We start from the raw sequence: 19,489 nt of genomic DNA, 5'->3' as shown, positions 1-19,489 counted from the left end.
TATAAAATAAAAAATTGAACATTTAACAATTCAAAGAGTAAAGGCTGAATAGAAAAAATTAAAGAGTGAAAACTTTTAGTAGTACATAAATAGTCCCAATTAGACCTGACAATCGGGTCAGCGGGTTGACCCATGACCTAACCCAACCTAACCCAGTTTTTTCAGGTCGGGTCATTCAGCCATTCATGTAGCTAAATGAGACCTTAACCCGGTTTTTTTGGGTTGTATTGGGTCGTGTTAGTGGGTTGCGTCAACTTTTTGCCAGGTCTAAATTTGCATAGCCCAGGACTGCAACAGAAAACCAACTCTTATTAAATAAATTGTGTTTCCTTGATAGGCCACGAGAGGGTGTGCATGTGCAAGTGCAACTAAATCACAGGAACATCGAGAATGAGGGCATATTGGTATTTTTAACAAAAAAACAAGAAAAAAATGGCATGAATATATATGGAGCAGTTTTGTAGTTCAGAAAACAACCAAGGGACAATACTGTAACTCAACTCAGAACTACGTGAGATAATAAGGGACGTGGATTGGGTTGGGTTGGGTTGGGTTCGGTAAACCTCTCTTCTTCCGGTTGTTGCAGTTATTCTTCACGTAACGCTTCGCTGCTCCATAAAAAGATTTATGTTTATTATTTATTATCAATAATTTAATGGAAATAATTATATCATGAACACATGGATTAGAGAGAGTCAAACCAAGCCGAGGGGTTGATGGCCCACCGTTCATCATCGTCATCATCATCTAAGCCTAATTCGACCTTCTACCCTCTTATTTGGTTCACCTGACCCAGGGCACAGGGCACGCCTCCATTCTCCATCCTACGCCATGTACAGTGTGACTAGTGCTTCTTTCGTTCTTCGCCTTAACCACCCTACCAACCCACCAAAACTGTTCCTGTTTTACATGCCATTGTCCGCGTTCTTTGAACCCGCCATCTGAACATTGGCCGTTAGTTGGGTATGCGGTTGAACCAGGGCACAAAGATGTTCCTGGTTCTCTGTTTGGACAGATTGAAGTGACCCCGAACCTCAGGTTGGTGTAGTTTCCAAGCTCTGATGCCATTTAATACATTTTCCGACAAGTCAATTACTTGTAGCCTACTTAAATTGCCAATAGGGCTCTTCATGGGTCGGGTTGGGTTGGTTTACTGACATTTTTCCAACTGACCCAACCTGGTCGCTTTACCTAAAAATGAAACCGAATCTGACCCTATACTAAGTAAAACCAACCTGATCGGTTTGGGTAGGTTTTGTGAATGATTCTCTCGGCGTGAACGGTAAAGGATTCAAGTCTAAGAAGCGAAGGCTGGATGTCTAAAAATTAAAAATGATTTGATGGATTAAAGCTGGAATTTTATATATAATATATCTGAAATATATTATATATAATATATATCTAAGTCGGGTCGGGTCGGTTTCGGTTTTCACACATGAAAACCAAAACTGAACCGAACCATTAGTTTATTTTTTCATAACCCGAAACCGACCGGTGTTGAAGAAAAATCGGCCGACTTGAGTTGGTCGGTTTGGGTCTTGTTATGAACAGCCCTAATTGCCAATGCTCCAAGGGATCACTCCTGTCAAATGATTATTGCTCAAGCGGCTATTTGACATTGTTGTCGTTTCCTGGAGCAACGGTGCCACATCAACACCACGTAGGAAAAAACAATGCTCCAAGAAACAGCCATCTGTTTGGAACCGTTTTTTCATAGAAAGCGGTGCTCCAAGCCATGCCTTGCCAAATTTGGCATTTCCTGAAACTGCATCTCATTGCTACCAACAGGGCTGTGATGTAGCACTAGATAATGGGTAAAAGTACAAAAAACGTTTCCTGGAACATTGGTACTAAACAGAAAAAGTTGTTGCTCTAGAAAACGTCCTACCTGACAGCAGCAATTCCAAATTTAGTTATTAAGTGAGCAGGTATCACAAATTGTGCTACTAGCATGGTCATAAGGATCAAACAGTACGCATACCCTGTGATAGCCACTGATAGGTACTGAAATTTAAACGCACTGGCAAGGGGCAGGGAAAGATATAGAATTGATATTCATGGATAAATCTGGCCGAAAAAGAAAATTCTGATTCAAAAATGTGCAGTTTCCTTAATGAGAAAGAATGCTCGAAACATCACCTACGCAAAATTTGCTTGTCAACTTTATAAGCTGCCGAGTCTCTTCATCCAACTCAACATTATCATTCTTCATGCGTTCAGCAACTATAAGAGGCATCTTACCGGCTTTTGCGTATGTGCGTAGCAATGAATTATATATCTGAGTCGTCACATATCCTGCACTCCTAAGAATAACCAAGAACTGCTCTGCACCTGCAATATTACCTTCCTTCTCGAGGTTATCAAATACCTCTCGAACAATTCGATCAGTGGGATCCCATTCCTTCACACTCTCAATAGCCTTCTTGAAGTAATCAAGGACTTTATCCATTTTCTTCATTTTTAAGTAACCCCACGCAAAAAGTTCCCAAGTTGTGTAACTGGGTGTGATGCCCTTCTGAACCATCCTTTCACAAAATTTCTCAGCCTTGTCCATCTGACCTTGGTTAATATAAGCTGCAAGAAGTAAATTAGGAATCCTAGAGTCACCAGTCCCAGACACCACTTCCCACTCTGCATAGACATTCTCAGCTTCCTTAAGCTCCCCAAGTTTCACCAAAGATGCTATCAAGCAGGTATACTCGGCATCATTCATCTTATGGAAAGTTGATTTAATCTTCTTCCATATCCGGTATACCCCCTCTTTATCTCCCATACTGGTATGCAAGCTAACGAGGGAGGAATACGCTACACGATTTTTTCTAGAAACCCGTTTCTCCATCTCCTTCAAGGTACTAGTTGCCTTCTCTAGTTGATCCTTTTTTATATATAAGTTAGTCAAAACACTGTATGTCACCCAATCTGCATCTATTTTTGCCTTTTTCAGTTCTAGGAAGACCTTTTCTGCATCCTCAACATCATTTTGCAAAGCACATACATTTAGCCACAAATTGTAGGTAACCACATCTGGAGAGGTGTTCTTCTTCAACTCCTGGATAACTTCCAGGACCTTCCCCAATTGTCCATTTGAAATGTAGAGGGATAGCATGTGGTTATAAGGAAGAACATTCCTTGAAAAACCACATTCTGACATTTTCTTCATCAAAGCCTCTGCTTTTTCAGACAAATTGTGTTGTACATAGGTGTGGAGAAGAGCAGAATAGGTAGGTTCCCCCTTCATATGTTCCGGAAGATCTTCAAAAAACTTTTCCGCACTAACCCAGCCACGAACTTTTGCAACTAAGTCCAAATGGAGAGCATAGTCCCCTGGTAATAGCTTTATATCTGGTTGAACTGTCATCCATTCACATATCTGCATAAAGAAGTAGAGTTGTAAATCAAGTGTTAGATGATATGTTGGTTGGCCATGGTTTATGAACAATTATGGTTTAGAATTCTAGGGGAAGAAACATGTTAAGCAAATCAAGAATAAATAGAAGTGTGGGATCTGTAAATTTAAGAGGTTCCTTTTGAGTTGAATAGCAGGGACAATTTTCTGATGAGCCAGACAACAGAGCAACAAGCCAGTAACTTGAGAAATAATCTTTCACTAATTGGAGTTTGCTTTGGATCTTGGGGGAACTGGGCATTTTCAGACATCCTGGATTGAAAAAAGGAGAAGAGAGAAGATGGAAAAACATTCTGCAGGAGTTGAGAGGATGGCTGGCATAAGCAAGAAGCATGGTTTCTTTCTTTGGGAAGGAAAGTGACTGTGAAGCAGGGGAAGAGGATGAGAAATCATTGTGAAGCGAGGAGGAAGAATTGGGTGTGGTAGCAATTACATGATTTACATCCACCCTGAAGGGTTGTTGAAAGAATCAGCATACGAGGAGAAAAACTAGGGTAGTTGGATGAAAGGATAAGTCCAATGTTACAATATCAGACTAGGAAGAGCTTATTTTTTCTATCAATAACAGAATTTCATTAATTTAGACAATTTAATAGTACAATTCAAAACTGGGAGCCTGGGAGAATATTACCCGGTCAGTCTTTAAATTTTACAATCAAACCCATATTACAATTCTACCCAGATAGTTGTTCCCTATTTCATTTAGCCCATAAATCAGCCATCCCATTTCCAGTTCTTCTCTTGATCCATCTGAAAGTAGCTCCCAGCTCCTTAGCTGGACCCATGTTGTTTAGTTATCCTCAGCCCTTGTAGCAGCTTATAATGTAATTGTTAGTCAGGGACAGTAGAGAGTGGGAGCACAAAATGGTCAGTTTCTTGGAGTTCTTTGATAAGTTGATAAAAAAGAAAATTTATTAAGATATTAAAGAGAGAAGATTACAGAACAAGAGATGAGGAATTACCCAAAATAAGGAACAGAACCTCAACCCGAACCCTCCTCAAAGTCGGAGAAAAACAAAACTCCCAAACCTGAAAAAAAAAAAAAACCTCCACAAACACCCAGAACATTACTCACCCACCACTTGACAAACAAACTCCCTAAACACCCAACCTTCCAGTCTCAACCCCTGAAAGCAAGGCCCTACACCCAAAGACACAGACAGATTCCCATAAGAAAACTACTCAACCTTTGTGTCCAAAAGCCCATCATTTCTAATGACTGAAATAGGATCTGCTTTTCTTCCCTTGTTCACTCTTTTTGTTTTCTTTACCTTCTTATTCGGCCCAATCCCAAAAAGACCCCCCCCTCAATCTAGCAATAACTTTTGAAATTTGCACAGTCTGCTTGTTTGTGTCTAGCTATAGTTGGTTTTTTTTCTTTGGTCATGGAATTTATTGCTTGTTTTGGTGGCACTCAAAAACCTTGCTTCAAGTTTGGTTTTGATTATATGGGAGTGGCAGTGATTAGTAATTACAAACATTTTTGCATATCTGAGACGTTAAGGCCCCTCTTGGAGGTTGTGGGTGAGGGTTCTTTTTTAACTTCACCCCTTGCTTGTACCACTTGTATACCTTTTTCTTCTTCTTTCTGTTTTCAATGATCTTTCATTACTGACAAAAAAAATCAACTAAACAGCCCATCACTCTCTTTTTTGACCAAATAAAAAAAGAAACGAAAAAAAAAACACAACTCATGTCTCTTTATAAGGCTATCCAGTAACTGATACAGATTACCGTACAGTAATACATAACCAGATTTTTTTTTTTTTGAGAAAGAAATTAAAATTTCCATAAGGCTATCCACTCAGCTAGATGGTCCAGAATTTAACTTCTAAAAGGGAACTTTGTGCAATAAAATTTTCATATTTTTTGCTGTAAGCCGTATGTATACCAATGAAATAGTTGGTGACTGACTGAAGAGTTATTGACTCCAATCCAAATGGAATGATCTTTAAGTAGTTCAATCAGTATTTAGAAATGAGAAATTCAGCAACCCTAAATTCTGGAGCTATTCAAAGCATTCTATAATTTGGAGTTTTGACTATAACAAGCATCCACACTTCTTCATTCTTAGTTGGATTCCTTACCATAATGGAACCTTGCACAGTCTTTCAGCTGGGCTAAGTCAGGCTGAGGTCAACCCTAGCCCAACTACAGGTGTGAAGCCCCAACACAAACCAACCTTCAACATGTAGTCAACCAGAATGTTTTAAAATGCGGAGGTGTAATGTGAGGTGTTGCACTACCTGGAGGCATGAGGCCTGATTCAGAACGCAAGAGGCATAAGCCTCCTTGAGAGGAGGAGGATGAGGATGAGGAGGAAGAGGAAGGAGGATTTCATTTTTTCCTTATTTTTTAATAAAAATCTTTTATATTAAGAAGAATGAAGATGCACAACACTAGCTGGGGGGGGGGGGGGGGGGGTTCTGTCCAAGTGGAGGTGAGCAAGTGATCCCCTTATCTTTTTTTTTTATGAATAGCAATCCCCTTATCTTCCCTTCCCTTTTCTTTTCTTTTCTTCTTTTTTCTTCTCTTTCTTTTTCTTTCACACCCCTTTCTTTTTTCTTTTTATTCGTCTTTTTGTATGAGGTGTGCAAGAGGCACATGAGGTGTATGCCTCAAGCACACCTCATGAAAAAGGCGTTTTGGGGCACCTCACCTGGAGGCGCACCTCCAGGCATACGCCTCCCATGCCTTTTAAAACACTGGTCAACCCTAGCCCATCCCAATTAGGAGTGTAAACAGATCGAATTCGAATCAGATCAAGCAATATCCGAATTCGATTCGATATCCAACGGATATTGAAAGTTAATATCCAAATTCGAATCCGATTAAATATTCGAATATTCGATTCGATTTGAATTCAGTTAATTAATTATTTTAGATAAGTAATAAATAAATAAAATTAATATTTTATTGATATAAAGTATATCAATATATAAATTATTTATATAACTTAATTATTATATATAAATTATATAAAATATTTTATATATTATATATAAGAATTAAATAATCGGTCGAATTCGGATATTTATCGAATCGAATCAGGTCATATCCGAATTCGACCGATTAGATATTCAAATTATTCAATTATGCTGAATATCGAATTCGAAATCGGATTTTTGAATACCGTTGACACCCCTAATCCCAATGGTAATATTGGGTTGGGTTGGGGTGGGCTTGGGCCTCGGTTAGCCTAGTTTCTTCACTTCTTTTTTCTTTTGAAGAAAATATTCTCACTTCTCAGACCAAGTATTAGTGGATTAACCACTTAAGGTTAGCTTTAACATCTGAACATGCCAGGACATATTGGGTTCAGGTTGGGTCAGGTTGCTGACGCCTCAACCCCAACCCAATCCGAACACCAAAGCTAAATCAGGTAATACAAGCTTCAACCCGACCTGATTTTTTTGGTTTGATTCAGGCTAATCCAGCCCGAGTTGCACCCCTACTTATAAATAGATCCTATCTTTTTACAGAACATCCATGATCCATCAAATCTTCTCCTGACACTACAAAATGTCCCCAAATGTGTGACTGAAAAAATCACAAGAGCAGCTATCTTATGGTCAGTTTGGGAAGAAAGAAATAATAGAATCTTTAAAGGAGTGGAGAAATCCAAGGAGGCAATTGTAGAAAGGATAATCATTATGACTATTCAATGGTTGAAAACTTTGGATTTGTTTAAAGACTTCTCAGCTGAAGACATTTACAGGAATTGGGAAGTGGTGGCATCTACAACTTCCAAAAACCTATTGTGCAGGAATTGTGGTCCCCACCAACACAACAAAGAGTGAAATTGAACTTCGACGGGAGTTCTAGAGGTAACCAGTGCCCTTCAGGTATAGGAGTATTCAGAGATGAAAATGGCAGAACTGTGGCTATGTTTTCAAGACCAATAGGAGTGGGGGACTCATTGAGAGCGGAGGTGATGGCCTTGCTTCAAGGTGTAAGATATGCCAGACAATTGGGGTTACAGAAAATTGAGATAGAGGGAGACTCTAAATTGTTGATTGAGTGGCTGCAATCTGGTAAGTTGAGAGCCTGGATTTATAGACAGCCCATAAGAGAAATCCTCAACACAACAAGGGAGATTGGGGCATGCTTCAAATGGACAAGGAAATCAGCTAATGGTTTAGCTGACACGTTGGCTAAACAAGGAACTGTGAGGGAGAGAATGTCCTGGGCAGTTTTGTAAGAAAGATTACTGGGGGCTCAACAGCTGTTTAGGGGTTGACAGCTGTACTTAACTCTGGAAAGTTATTCTTAAGTTGTATTAATGAAGTTACCGTTTCCAGTAAAAAAAGTCACACATTACTAACTTAAAGCTAGTTTTTAGTTGATTGATAGCCCATACCTAACTTGTATTTCCTTGAAGAGCACAGTTCATAACATTGGGAGATCAGAAAACAAAACATCTATAAGGTCAGTATGGAATAGATGAGGATGTTGAGACAAATGAGTAATAGTCTGGTAGATATAGGAGAGATAAACCAGAATTTGGGGCAGCATTAAATTGGCAACAAGATGATAAAAAGTAGATTAAGATGCTTTGACAATGTCTGCATCAATGAGAGTAATTTGGTGCAAGAAGAAGGTTCTAAAAGGACAAAAAAAAGGCCAAAAGGAACCTAGGCTTAGACCTTAGATAGTGTAGAAAGATTTATTCATACACACTCTAATAGACTCATCAGTAATCCTACTAGAACTAAACAAACCAAAAGCTACTCCATAGTACATCCAGAACTAGAAAGACTCCAGTCTTGTCATAGACTGACACTCTATTGGTAAAAAGACAATTGCTCTCTCAAAACACCTTAGATTCATGAGATATTGGTCTTGTTGGATAGATAACAAAAAAAATCAACTAATGATGCCAAAATAAGCAAAACAGATATGTTCTGACCCAACTAAAACAAAGTGTCATGATTACAACCTCAACTTTTCAAAATTCTTAAAACTCTCTAATAAACCAACATACTAAAAAATAACTCTCAAAAACTTATGAAATATCCACTGGTGCAAGAAACTTGATTTTTTTTTTATGAATGTGCAAGAAACTTGATTTCTTACATGGTTTATTTCCTTTCCCCAGCATCTTCATCACTGTTACTCTTGTTTCCCAACAAAAGGAGATGGTATCCATGTTTTTAGTTGAACAGTAATGTGGATCTCTACTTTGCCCTGTCTTGTAAAGTCTACAAATAAGAAACTTATATAAACAAAAAAGTGGGCCCCATTTACTATTCTCTCTTATAAAGTCCATTAAATACAAAGTATGACTTTATATGCCTGATCATATAAAGTTGGTCACAGATGGAAAAGAACTAACATGGGTCACTAAAACTCATGTATGACAAACCATGTGAAGTGGTTGTGTGTATTCATCTTAATTTAGATAGAGCATAGAAAGAAATTAATACAAATGGATAAAAAACTAGTCACAGTGGCAAAAAAATATATATCTCCTATGACACTTGATAACGGAAGCAATGTTACTAGCAACTCATATGATCTGTTCATTTAATTTGGTTATAGGCCAACAGTTCAGTGGATTCTCTAGAAAGGACAGAACTCACAGAAATGAACTACCTTGGCAGTCACCGGGTCTGGAAACCAAAGTAGTGCTGCTAGAGGCAAAGGCCTTGGATCAGCTTTTTTTTATCTGTTAATAAAATATGAACTTTATGTTGCTGATCATCAAAATACTACAAATATTTTGATAGATATAAATATTAGTATAGTCTATTAAATATATTAAATACTTTTTCATATAATGTGTCCTTGAACCCTTATTTTCTGATCTTACAAAGTCAGACTCCTGAATGCACGTCAGCTTCTTATTCCCATGTCTTAGTCCATACAACACTAAGGACCATATCACAGAACATCCCAGACCAATGTTTTTCAAAATTCCTGGCAACTAGGAACCAAATAAAGAAAAAGTCTTTTACACAAGAAAGAAAGGGACCCAGCTTTCAGGTCCTAAATTTTTTGATGTGTGAAATGAAACTTCTCTGATTCTGTCATTTATATACTCATAAAGTTTTAAGCGCTTATTTATTTACTTTCAATCTTGAAAAGCCCGAGGAAAAAAATCTGGAGGGGAACCCTTTTGTCTCTTATTTTCTATGGTTAATAAGAATTTTACATAAAATGAGGAAAGAGGTGATACAAGTAGAAGGGACTATATTAAAGAAGAAGATCGAACAGTACTCCAAAATTTTAATAAAAAATTGTAATAGCAAAAGATACCCACTTTACAAAGCAACTACTCATTCCTCTTGATCTTTCCAGGTTATCTATGAACAAATCCTGGTGCTTAACAAAAACAGGTTCATAGAAGAACCAATATCTCAGAATTCTGTGATTATTTATTCCCTTGATTTTCTTTCCCCGATTTAACATATTACATGAATCACTCTCTATCACCACCTTGCTAAATTAAATTTGTTAGTGAACCATAAGAAAGAAAAGGAAAATGACCCCCAATTTGTTGGAGTTGCAAGACTCATTGACACCCAATTATGTGAATTCAACTCCCTCAAGGTGCCAATGTGACCATGAGATAAGCTTTCTTGAGGATGGAAAGGTTGTAATCCACTTTCATTTTCTTTGCCATTTGCCTACTTGAATTGATCTATGGTAAAATATTGTGAAATTTGTTGGCCGTATGTCTCAGCTGTATAACAGACTTTGGGATGAATCCATGTTGATGTCATCAGTTGTTGCATGGATTCCATGCCTATTGACTATTTCCAATGGAGAGATAGTATCATCTGTGATTGGAGTAGGAACCACCATAGTGGTGGAAGCATCAGTGTGGCTTCTGTGGTCGGCAGTCTTGAACGGAAACTGATCTTCCCAGAATATCACATTCGAGAGACTAATATTTGCTTTATTTCAAGATTAAAAACGTGGTAACCTTTCTGGCCATAAGGATACCCAATGAAAATACATTGTTGTGAACGGGGGCTGAATTTATCCCTACCCCGTTTATGCGTTGTGGCATAGCAGAGGCACCCAAATGTGCGAAGATGATCAGAGGTAGGTGACCTTTGAAGCAGTATTTCATACGGGGATTTACCAGATAGGTTGGGAGTGGGCAAATAGTTGATTAGATATGCAGCTGTGAGGACACATTCTCCCCAAAACTGAATCGGCAAATCTTCTTGGAACCGTAGAGCTCTAGCCATCTCAAGAATATGACGGTGTTTTCGCTCCACCACTCCATTTTGTTGTGGAGTTTCAACACACGAACGTTGGTGGAGTGTGCCATTCTCAATAAAGTATGTCTGCATAAGACCAGATAGAAATTCCAATCCATTATCAGATCGAACACACTTTACCCGTGTGCTAAATTGAATTTGAACCATAGCAAAGAACATAAGCAAGCAACAGTAAGCATCAGATTTGCGTTGCATCGGGAAAATCCATGTAGCTCGTGAATAATCATCTACAATGGTAAGGAAGTATCTGGCCCCTGTAAGTGAGAGTGTATGATATCCACCCCAGATATCTATGTGTATCAAATAAACGCATTTTGAAGCACGAGTCTTACAAATAAACGCCCTAGTTTGGCCAATTTTTCCGGTAAGGCCTCTGATCTACAAACCATATTTGATAATGCAACCACTTGGATTCTTGACAGTGGTGCATCGGACCACATGACTTATCTTGGGTCCATGACAACAAACACCACATGTGTTTCCAAACCTATATGCAGCTTCCTAATGGCACAATAGTGCCAATGAAATCTCAAGGCTCAGTGACCTTATCGACAGGTATTATCAAATGTATTGTGTTTACCAGACTTTCATTGCAATCTGATTTCAGCCAGTAAACAAACAGCTACAATGAATTGTGTGGTCCTTTTCTTCCCAACCTTTTGTGTTATACAGGACTTAACCCACAAGAAGTCGATTGGTGTGGGTAAGTTGCACAACGGGCTATATGCGTTCTCAGATCACAACTCTCCATCAGCCCTCCACACGACATCACCTCCATCAGATGCAGAACTGTGGCATTCTCGACTTGGTCATGCCTCATATGATCGTCTCTCTCTCATCTCTGGCTTAGGAATACCATCTTCACCAAAATCAAGTTGTTGTGATGCTTGTAATAAGGCCAAACTGGCACGATTACCATTTCCTGCCAGTGAGACCAAATCATTTGGGGGGGGGGGTTACTGCACCCCTTCTCTTTCAGGTGCCTCGTATTTCTTGACAATTGTTGATGATTATACATGAGCCACTTGGGTTTTCCTACTCAAACGGAAGTCTGAGGCCTCTTCTTACTTGCAATAATTTTGTGCTTATGTTAACACACAATTTCAGACATCGGTTCAGTGCGTCCGTTCAGATTATGGACTTGAATTCTGTTCTGGGCCTACGCAGTCATTCTATGCATCTCACGGCATTGAACACCAGAGGTCTTGCGTTAATACCCCCCAACAAAATGGAGTGGTGGAACGCAAACATAGACATCTATTGGAAATGGCACATGCACTCCGATTTCATGCGGGATTGCCAATCCAATTTTGGGGAGAATGTGTAATGACAGCAACCTACTTGATCAATTATTTGCCCACACCGCTTCTCACTGGTAAATCACCTTATGAAATGTTATTTGGTAAGCCTCCGCACTATGGTCATCTACATGTATGTGGATGCCTTTGTTATGCCCGAATTCATGGTCACATACATGATAAATTTTCTCCTCGAGCAACCAAGTGCATATTTCTTGGATACCCACATGCTCAAAAAGGGTTTTGAGTTTATGATTTGGACACTAAACAAATATTTGTGTCTCGAGATGTTGAATTTCATGAAGACCGATTCCCCTTTCTTGAAGATGGAAACTCAACTGAATTGAATACACCCAACATGGCCATTCCCCCAGAGCCTAATCCAATTTTCCTGGAAAACACCCAACTTCCTTATTCGTTCCAAAATCCCTCAGTTGAGTCAAGCACTGAGAACATCACTCAGCCCATTCCGAATCCACCTGAACCACCTCAAGATGTTTCAAGACCACCTGAACTCATCCAACCAAATCTCAGACCTACTAGGACCACCCGAGTCCCCAAACACTTTCAAGATTTCATTTGCCCCACTTTACCAACCACCAATTTTTCTACAGCTCATCCATTGACAGGCCTTGTTAAACAACAACCATCTGCCTTTACCACTTCCCTGCTACACACCACTGAACCTTGTTCACACAATGAAGCTATTACAGATCCAAAGTGGTGTCAAGCAATGAATGATGAGCTTGAAGCTCTCAACCGCAACCACACTTGGAACCTGACTCAATTACCTAAAGGCAAAACACCTATAGGATGCAAATGGGTGTATAAAGTCAAACTCAAACCTGATGGAACTGTAGAACGGTACAAGGCTAAGCTTGTAGCAAAGGGCTACACTCAAACAGAAGGCATTGACTACAATGAAACATATGATGCTCCTGTAGCTAAGCTTATTATCGTTCGATGTCTCTTATCCATTGTTGTGGTCCAAAAGTGGGAATTCCATCAAATGAACGTAAATAATGCATTCCTACAATGGAGACTTACATGAAGAAGTTTATATGCTCCCCCCTCCGAGATAACTTAAGGATGGTGATGATCAAGTTTGCAAACTCCAACGCTCCCTTTATAGCCTCAAGCAAGCCTCAAGAAAACGGTTTGAGAAACTTGTCGCTGCACTCCGTTCACATGGTTTCCAGGCCTCAAATGCAAATTGCATTTTATTTACCTTGTCTAGTCCAAACAACTTTCTTGCTATCTTAATATATGTAGATGATCTTATCATTACAAGCAATGACCCTCGCCAAATCCATGCTCTCGAAGAATACTTGGGATCATGTTTCCACATAAAGGATCTAGGGCCACTCACTTATTTTCTGGGGGTTGAGGTCTCACGAATTGAGACTGGTATACATCTTTGTTAGAGGAAATACACTCAGGACATTCTTCAGGATGTTGGAATGATTGGATGCAAGCCCAATTCATTTCCAATGCTACAACAACACCTTGCATTAGCAACTGGGGTGTTACTCCAAGATGCATCCCAATACAGAAGACTAGTTGGACGACTAGTCTATTTACAAGTTACAAGGCCTGACATAACAATTGCTGTCAACATGCTCACACAATTCATGAGTACACCTCGACAAGAACATTGGGACGCTGCACTTCACATTCTCAGATATTTGAAAGGCACAATTTCTCATGGCATATACTTATTTGCATCAAGTGATCTAACACTCAGAGCTTATTGTGACTCAGATTGAGCCGGTTGCCCAACTACCCGACATTCAACCGCCGGCTATATTACAATGTTGGGTAGTTCTCCCCTATCTTGGAAGCCCAAGAAGCAAAATACTGTCTCAAGGTCTTCAACAGATGCGGAGTATCGAGCCATGACCGCTGTAGCAAGTGAACTTCTTTGGCTAAAACTGTTATGGGCCCGCACGTAGGATCTCGTCACGGGTCGGTCCACGGGGAGAAAACCCTGCTTTCCCTTGCGCCTTCCCTTGCGTGCAGACCCTATTGCGGAAACTGAATGGGTGATTTGTCCAAGAGACCACCCGAACTCTCCGAATGGGTGATTTGTTCAAGAGACCACCCAAACTCTCCTCACTCTTTTCTTGACTGGAAAACTGAATACCTTTACTTCAATTCGTAGCTCCTTAAATAGGAGACTACAGAGGGAACTTCCTTGTTGGATTCGGCTAGGCTAGGGTAATCCAACTCAAACTAAAACTCCTAATTACCTACTCCTAATGGTAACACAACTCTTACTTAAGAAGATAAAATAAGATAAGGATAAGGGATAAGGGATAAGGAATGGTGAAGCTGGCGACGAGTTGGTGAGCAGAGCTGATGTGGTAGGATAAGTGTGGACCCACCTTGATGAGCTGTCATGTAGGCCCCGCCCTACTACTGCTGCTGCCGGGCGGTGCGTGCTGCTGTCGTGCGGTGCATGCTGCTGCCGTGAGGTGCGTGCTGCTATCGTGCGGTGTGTGTTGCTACCTAGTGTTGTTGTCGTGTGGTGCGTGTTGCGTGCTGCCAGGCGGTGCGTGCTGCTGGCAGCCCGCTGTGCGTGTTGCTGCCTATGACTGCGCCACAATGCACTGTCGGGCGGTGTGTCCATAACATCACACCCCTCCTGGACTACGAGCTTGTCCTCAAGCTCGAATTGGGTGTCGAAAACACCCTCCTGGGTCATGTATGTAGTTTTGTGGAAGATCCACATAACGAAAATCGCTTACTGGACCACGACCCTGGTGTGCTATGTTGTGGATCACATGAACGCACCGGGTATACTTACAAAAGAGAACCTCAAGAGCAACCTCCATATCCTGCCCATCCACCTTATATCTCTTATGCACTCTTGTTTCTTGGACTTCTGCATAGTTACCATACTGTGGTGCCACAACCATAACTCTACGTTCAAGCCGAGCCAAGGCCTTCGGTAAAGCCCCAGCAACATCGCCAAGCCCACTTGTCTTCGACAAAGGAGCGCATTCTGCAGGTACCAATATAATGTTCGTGACATTGTCCCCGGCCAAAGGAGGAGACTTTACAGTTTCATCCTCCGTGCGTTGATCCTTGGGAATAACTGCGGCTGTAGGGGCAGCGATCTGCTGTTTGCTGGATGCCTCTGCCCAGTCCGGACGGCGACTGTTTGTGTTGGCGAGATTCCCTCAGAACTCCTTTCTTTGTTGGGGAGGAATGCTTCCAGGCGGCGTTGCAGCTCCCGGACATCTTCCTTGACTTCACGAACCTCCATGCTGGTTTCTGCTAGCCTATGTTCCAGTTCGTTGACCTTGGATGATAGCTGCTCCATATCGCCCGTGACGTTTGGCTCTGATACCAAAATGTTATGGGCCCGCGCGTAGGATCTCGTCACGGGTCGGTCCACAGTGAGAAAGCCCTGCTTTCCCTTGCGCCTTCCCTTGCGTGCAGACCCTATTGCGGAAACTGAATGGGTGATTTGTCCAAGAGACCACCCGAACTCTCTGAATGGGTGACTTGTCCAAGAGACCACCCGAACTCTCCTCACTCTTTTCTTGACTGGAAAACTGAATACCTTTACTTCAATTCGTAGCTCCTTAAATAGGAGATTACAGAGAGAACTTCCTTGTTGGATTCGGCTAGGCTAGGGTAATCCAACTCAAACTAAAACTCCTAATTACCTACTCCTAATGATAACACAACTCTTACTTAAGAAGATAAAATAAGATAAGGATAAGGGATAAAGGCAAAGGGATAAGGGATAAGGAATGGTGAAGCTGGCGGCGAGTTGGTGAGCAGAGCTGATGTGGTAGGATAAGTGTGGACCCACCTTGATGAGCTGTCGTGGGCCCCGCCCTACTGCTGCTGCCGGGCGGTGCGCACATCTCGCGGTGCTGCCGTGCAGTGCATGCTGCTGCCTAGTGCTGCTGGCGACCCGCTGTGCATGCTGCTGCCTATGACTGCGCCGCAGTGCGCTGCCGGGCGGTGTGTCCATAACAGAAACGCCTCTTTCTCGACATTGGGCTTTCTCATGCCCAACCCATGCAACTATACTGTGATAATAAAGCCGCCTTACATATAGCAGCCAACCCAGTATTTCATGAAAGAACCAAGCACATCAAAATATCACTTTGTAAGAAATCTTACAGTCCCAAACAATCATCACTTGCCATGTACCTTCAAAGCTTCAGCCAGCTGATGTGCTTACCAAGGCTCTTGGTCGAGAACAATTTCACTCCTTTTTGTTCAAGTTGGGCATGTTTTCTCCAACATCCGGCCCATGTCCAACTTGAGGGGAAGCCTTAGCTGTATAAGAGAATCAGTTAATCAGTTAGACAGTTGTCATTCATTTAGATAGTTGTTAAGACAGCTGTTAATCGAAGATTTACACCTATAAATATTTATCTTAAGTGTCAAACTGAAGACAATCTTTTCATTACGATAAGCATTAGGAGTTGGAAACCTAGAAAAGATGGGATAGATTTTTTGAGAAGCAGACATGAGATCACATGTGTACTGAAAGGAGACAAGTAGAGCTTGTCATGGCTTGGGCTGTGTCACTGTGCATTACATTTATGGGATTATCACGCCCTTATTGTGTATTATCCTTCATGAGGCATGAACTAAAAAGGACCTAACTTCTTTTTAGTCTTCGTTTTATATCTCCACCTTTTTGATCAAGCATTAGAATTTTAGATGACAGTAGGAACCAAACGAAACCCATGAATCCAGAATTAACCATATTGAAAGAAGAAACTGGGGAAACAGAAAGGTGGAATGGAGCACCTCGAGTGCATGTTTGTAACGCTTCAGCTTTCGAAGCTCTCGGACCACACGGTTGAGCTCGTATTTGCGTACGGTTTTGCCTTCTTCGGTCCATTTTCGAATAGTTACGACGGCGCTGCGTTTCGGGTATATGAGAGTGAGAAGCCTTCGCCCTATCGTGTCTCGTCCACCGCTGCTTGTGCTGGTGCTGGTAGAGCCACCCTTGGTGAAGGCCTCTGCCGCCGCTTCCACCGAAAACGACCGGCCGGAAGAGAGGACCATGCGCACACAACGGACCAACATTTCTCAACAGACGGCACGACGCAAATAGACCCTGTTCTTCTCCAGTCGCAGGTGGACGCTCACATTAGGAATAGAAAGACAGAAACAGAATACGGAACTGCACTCCGTAGGGTAAATAGGGGACCCGGGACTGGATTTAGTTGTCGATTTTTTTGGGTTATATAGATAAGGGCAACTTTCGGGCCCTAATATCAATAAAAATAATTCCAGCAACGCTCCCGCCTCTGCCCAACACAGCTCCTGACCATTCCAACGTGGCCAACATGTGCGTTATGATTGTCGAAGGTTTCGGTGAAGATCCAACGACTCATGTGAAGCGGTTCATTTATGCCATCCATCATCGAATGACGCACGGGAAGGCCTTAGAGCTAGAGCCTAGAGGGGGTGGGGTGTAGAGAATTGTATATCTATGAAAGGGGGAGCTCAGGACTCGGGAGTCAGGAGGAGGAGGAGAAAGACAGAGAGGCCGTCGTGTAACGCATTGGAACATTATTTTGTTTGTGTGAAAACTTCATCTTTGCCTTCTTGAGCTTGAAAGACCTGTCTCTGTCTCTGGATGCTAATCATCTCGTTTTTTTGTTAATGGGTCCTCGGTTTAAAGGTTATTCCATCTCTTCTTTTCTGTTTTTTCGCAATCTTTCTCTTTTCCTGTTTGCTGATTATGGTTCAGAGAAAGCTTGAATTCAAGTTGGTGGGTTTTGAGCGATGAGTTGAATGATGTTTGTTTTTGAAATATTTTCTCGATGGACTCGTGTAGAAGATCTGAAGTAAGAAAAAAGATATAAAAGATGGATATCTTGTTCTCTGTTCTTCTACGAAAAACTTGGTATGCTTAAGCTATAAGACGTGGAGATTCAAAGGTTTCGGAGATGTGGCTACTGTTTTTGGACATTTGTGGATTAATGGGTGTTCCTTATTCGACGAGATCCGGTCCATTCCTGAACGGTTTCTCACGGGTGTTTCGAGCTTTTTCTAAGCTTTTCCTTTTCCCCACTTCTTTTTTCTCATAAGATTTTTATCTGTGACAATTTCGCCCATCTTTATCTCTTGGTGCTTTAGTTCGTGAACAACGGAAAAAGATCCACGGATCTGAAATTCTCTCTCTGCCTCTCTCTCCCCACTGTTTTCTTACGGCTACGGGGAGTGTTTTATTTGGGTATCTGAAATCATCTCTCTGCAAACACAAAGAGATAACTTCTGGAGGGTCCTAGGTGCTGGGTTTGCAAACCCTGAGAGATAACTTTTTGAGCCTCCGGCACGCGGAATGGACAATCGAGACCCGTTGACCCATTGAAATGGCTGGCATGAATACAAAGGAAGGCAGAGGAAGACTATGAACAGTGCCCTTGCCCTTTTTTGATATTTTTTCAAAAAGTTATTTTAGCTATTTTATAAAATTATTATTTTTTATTGATATTCAAGGCAAAGAGTTGCCCTTATGTGCTAGAAACCCTCTTCTTTATGAAATTAATAGTTGGATTTAGTAGTCACAGAGCACTTGATAAATATTTGGGATAAGTGGATTGCTTAAATGAAAACTTGATAAATATTTGGGATAAATCAGAAATCTGAAATTGCAACCCCTCCTTTTATTAGTAGTCCACCCTTAAATATTTTCACAATTGTAAAACGTGGGTATTAATTGATAAATATTTTGATAATTGTAAAAAGTGTGTATTAATTTTTTTAAAAGGTAGGTTGGGGGTATTTTAAGGGATAGGTATCAAAAAAAAATTTAAGTATTATTTATCATTTTTGCCCTTATTTGCTTCTCTTATATAACTATGCACATGGTAAAGACTTCATTTTTTTTATATAAAACAAGAAAAAAAAAACAAAGGGGTTACACTAGGGGTGCTCACGGTTCGGTTTGAGGTACTTTTTTTCAAACCGAATCGACCTGATCGGTTTTTTAAATATCCAAATTAAAACAAAACCGATGCAATCGGTTAACCAGTGGACTGGTTAACTGCGGTTTGGTTTTTTGGTTTTTTATGCACTTAAAATAAAAAAATACCTAAAACTATCGGTGTCGGACTGGTTGGTGTTGGTGGTTGTTGTCGGTTTGTCGCCTAAAGTGAGAGCTTGAGAGGTGGCGCCTGGTGGAGCCGTAGAGAGGAGAGATGAGAAAGAGAGAGAAGAGAGATATAAAGATGGCGTTGGTGCTTACTTGCCGGTGAGGTGGCGATCGGTATTGTCACTTTGGTGCTGGTGGTTGGCGCGAGCCGTGCGACAGAGATGACAGATGAGACTCTGCTATCATGAAATTCATTATCACATTCTTTGGTACAAGATACCCATCTATGGTGATATCCTCTGTTACTGCGTGCGGTAGCAAGAAGTGTCCCCGCGGGGGTCTTCTCAGACCCTCCAACATCACCGCCTTAAGATATGACATCTTTTGCAGATCTTCTTCTTTGATTTCTTCTCCGAACCCCACTACCCCTTCAATCTTCGACAACAACTTTGCTTGGATGTGTGGATGCTTCACT

At 41.0% G+C, this 19,489-nt stretch overlaps 1 protein-coding gene across 3 annotated transcripts; it reads right to left on the bottom strand.

Annotated features, from left to right (window-relative positions):
* Window positions 1-1,889: 1,889 nt before the first annotated feature.
* Window positions 1,890-18,464, bottom strand: LOC104596463 (Pentatricopeptide repeat (PPR) superfamily protein). Of its 3 annotated transcripts, XM_088895252.1 has the most exons (3): window positions 16,716-16,854; window positions 16,107-16,235; window positions 1,890-3,370 (listed from the first exon to the last, which is right to left on the bottom strand). In XM_088895252.1, the coding sequence occupies exon 3, from the start codon at window positions 3,356-3,358 to the stop codon at window positions 2,111-2,113; it is 1,248 nt and encodes a 415-aa protein (XP_088751378.1). In that variant the 5' UTR covers window positions 3,359-3,370; window positions 16,107-16,235; window positions 16,716-16,854; the 3' UTR covers window positions 1,890-2,110. The 3 variants fall into 3 exon arrangements, with proteins under 3 accessions (XP_088751378.1, XP_010255941.1, XP_088751377.1); XM_010257639.3 differs by lacking the exon at window positions 16,107-16,235 and having other exon boundaries at window positions 16,716-18,464; XM_088895251.1 differs by lacking the exons at window positions 16,107-16,235; window positions 16,716-16,854 and adding an exon at window positions 15,760-16,085.
* Between the last annotated feature and the right edge of the window lie 1,025 nt (window positions 18,465-19,489).

This window comes from Nelumbo nucifera, chromosome 1 (assembly GCF_055504915.1).
Source record: "Nelumbo nucifera cultivar China Antique chromosome 1, China Antique-T2T, whole genome shotgun sequence".
NCBI classification, from domain to species: Eukaryota; Viridiplantae; Streptophyta; class Magnoliopsida; order Proteales; family Nelumbonaceae; genus Nelumbo; species Nelumbo nucifera.
This window is presented reverse-complemented; position numbering and strand designations above follow the sequence as displayed.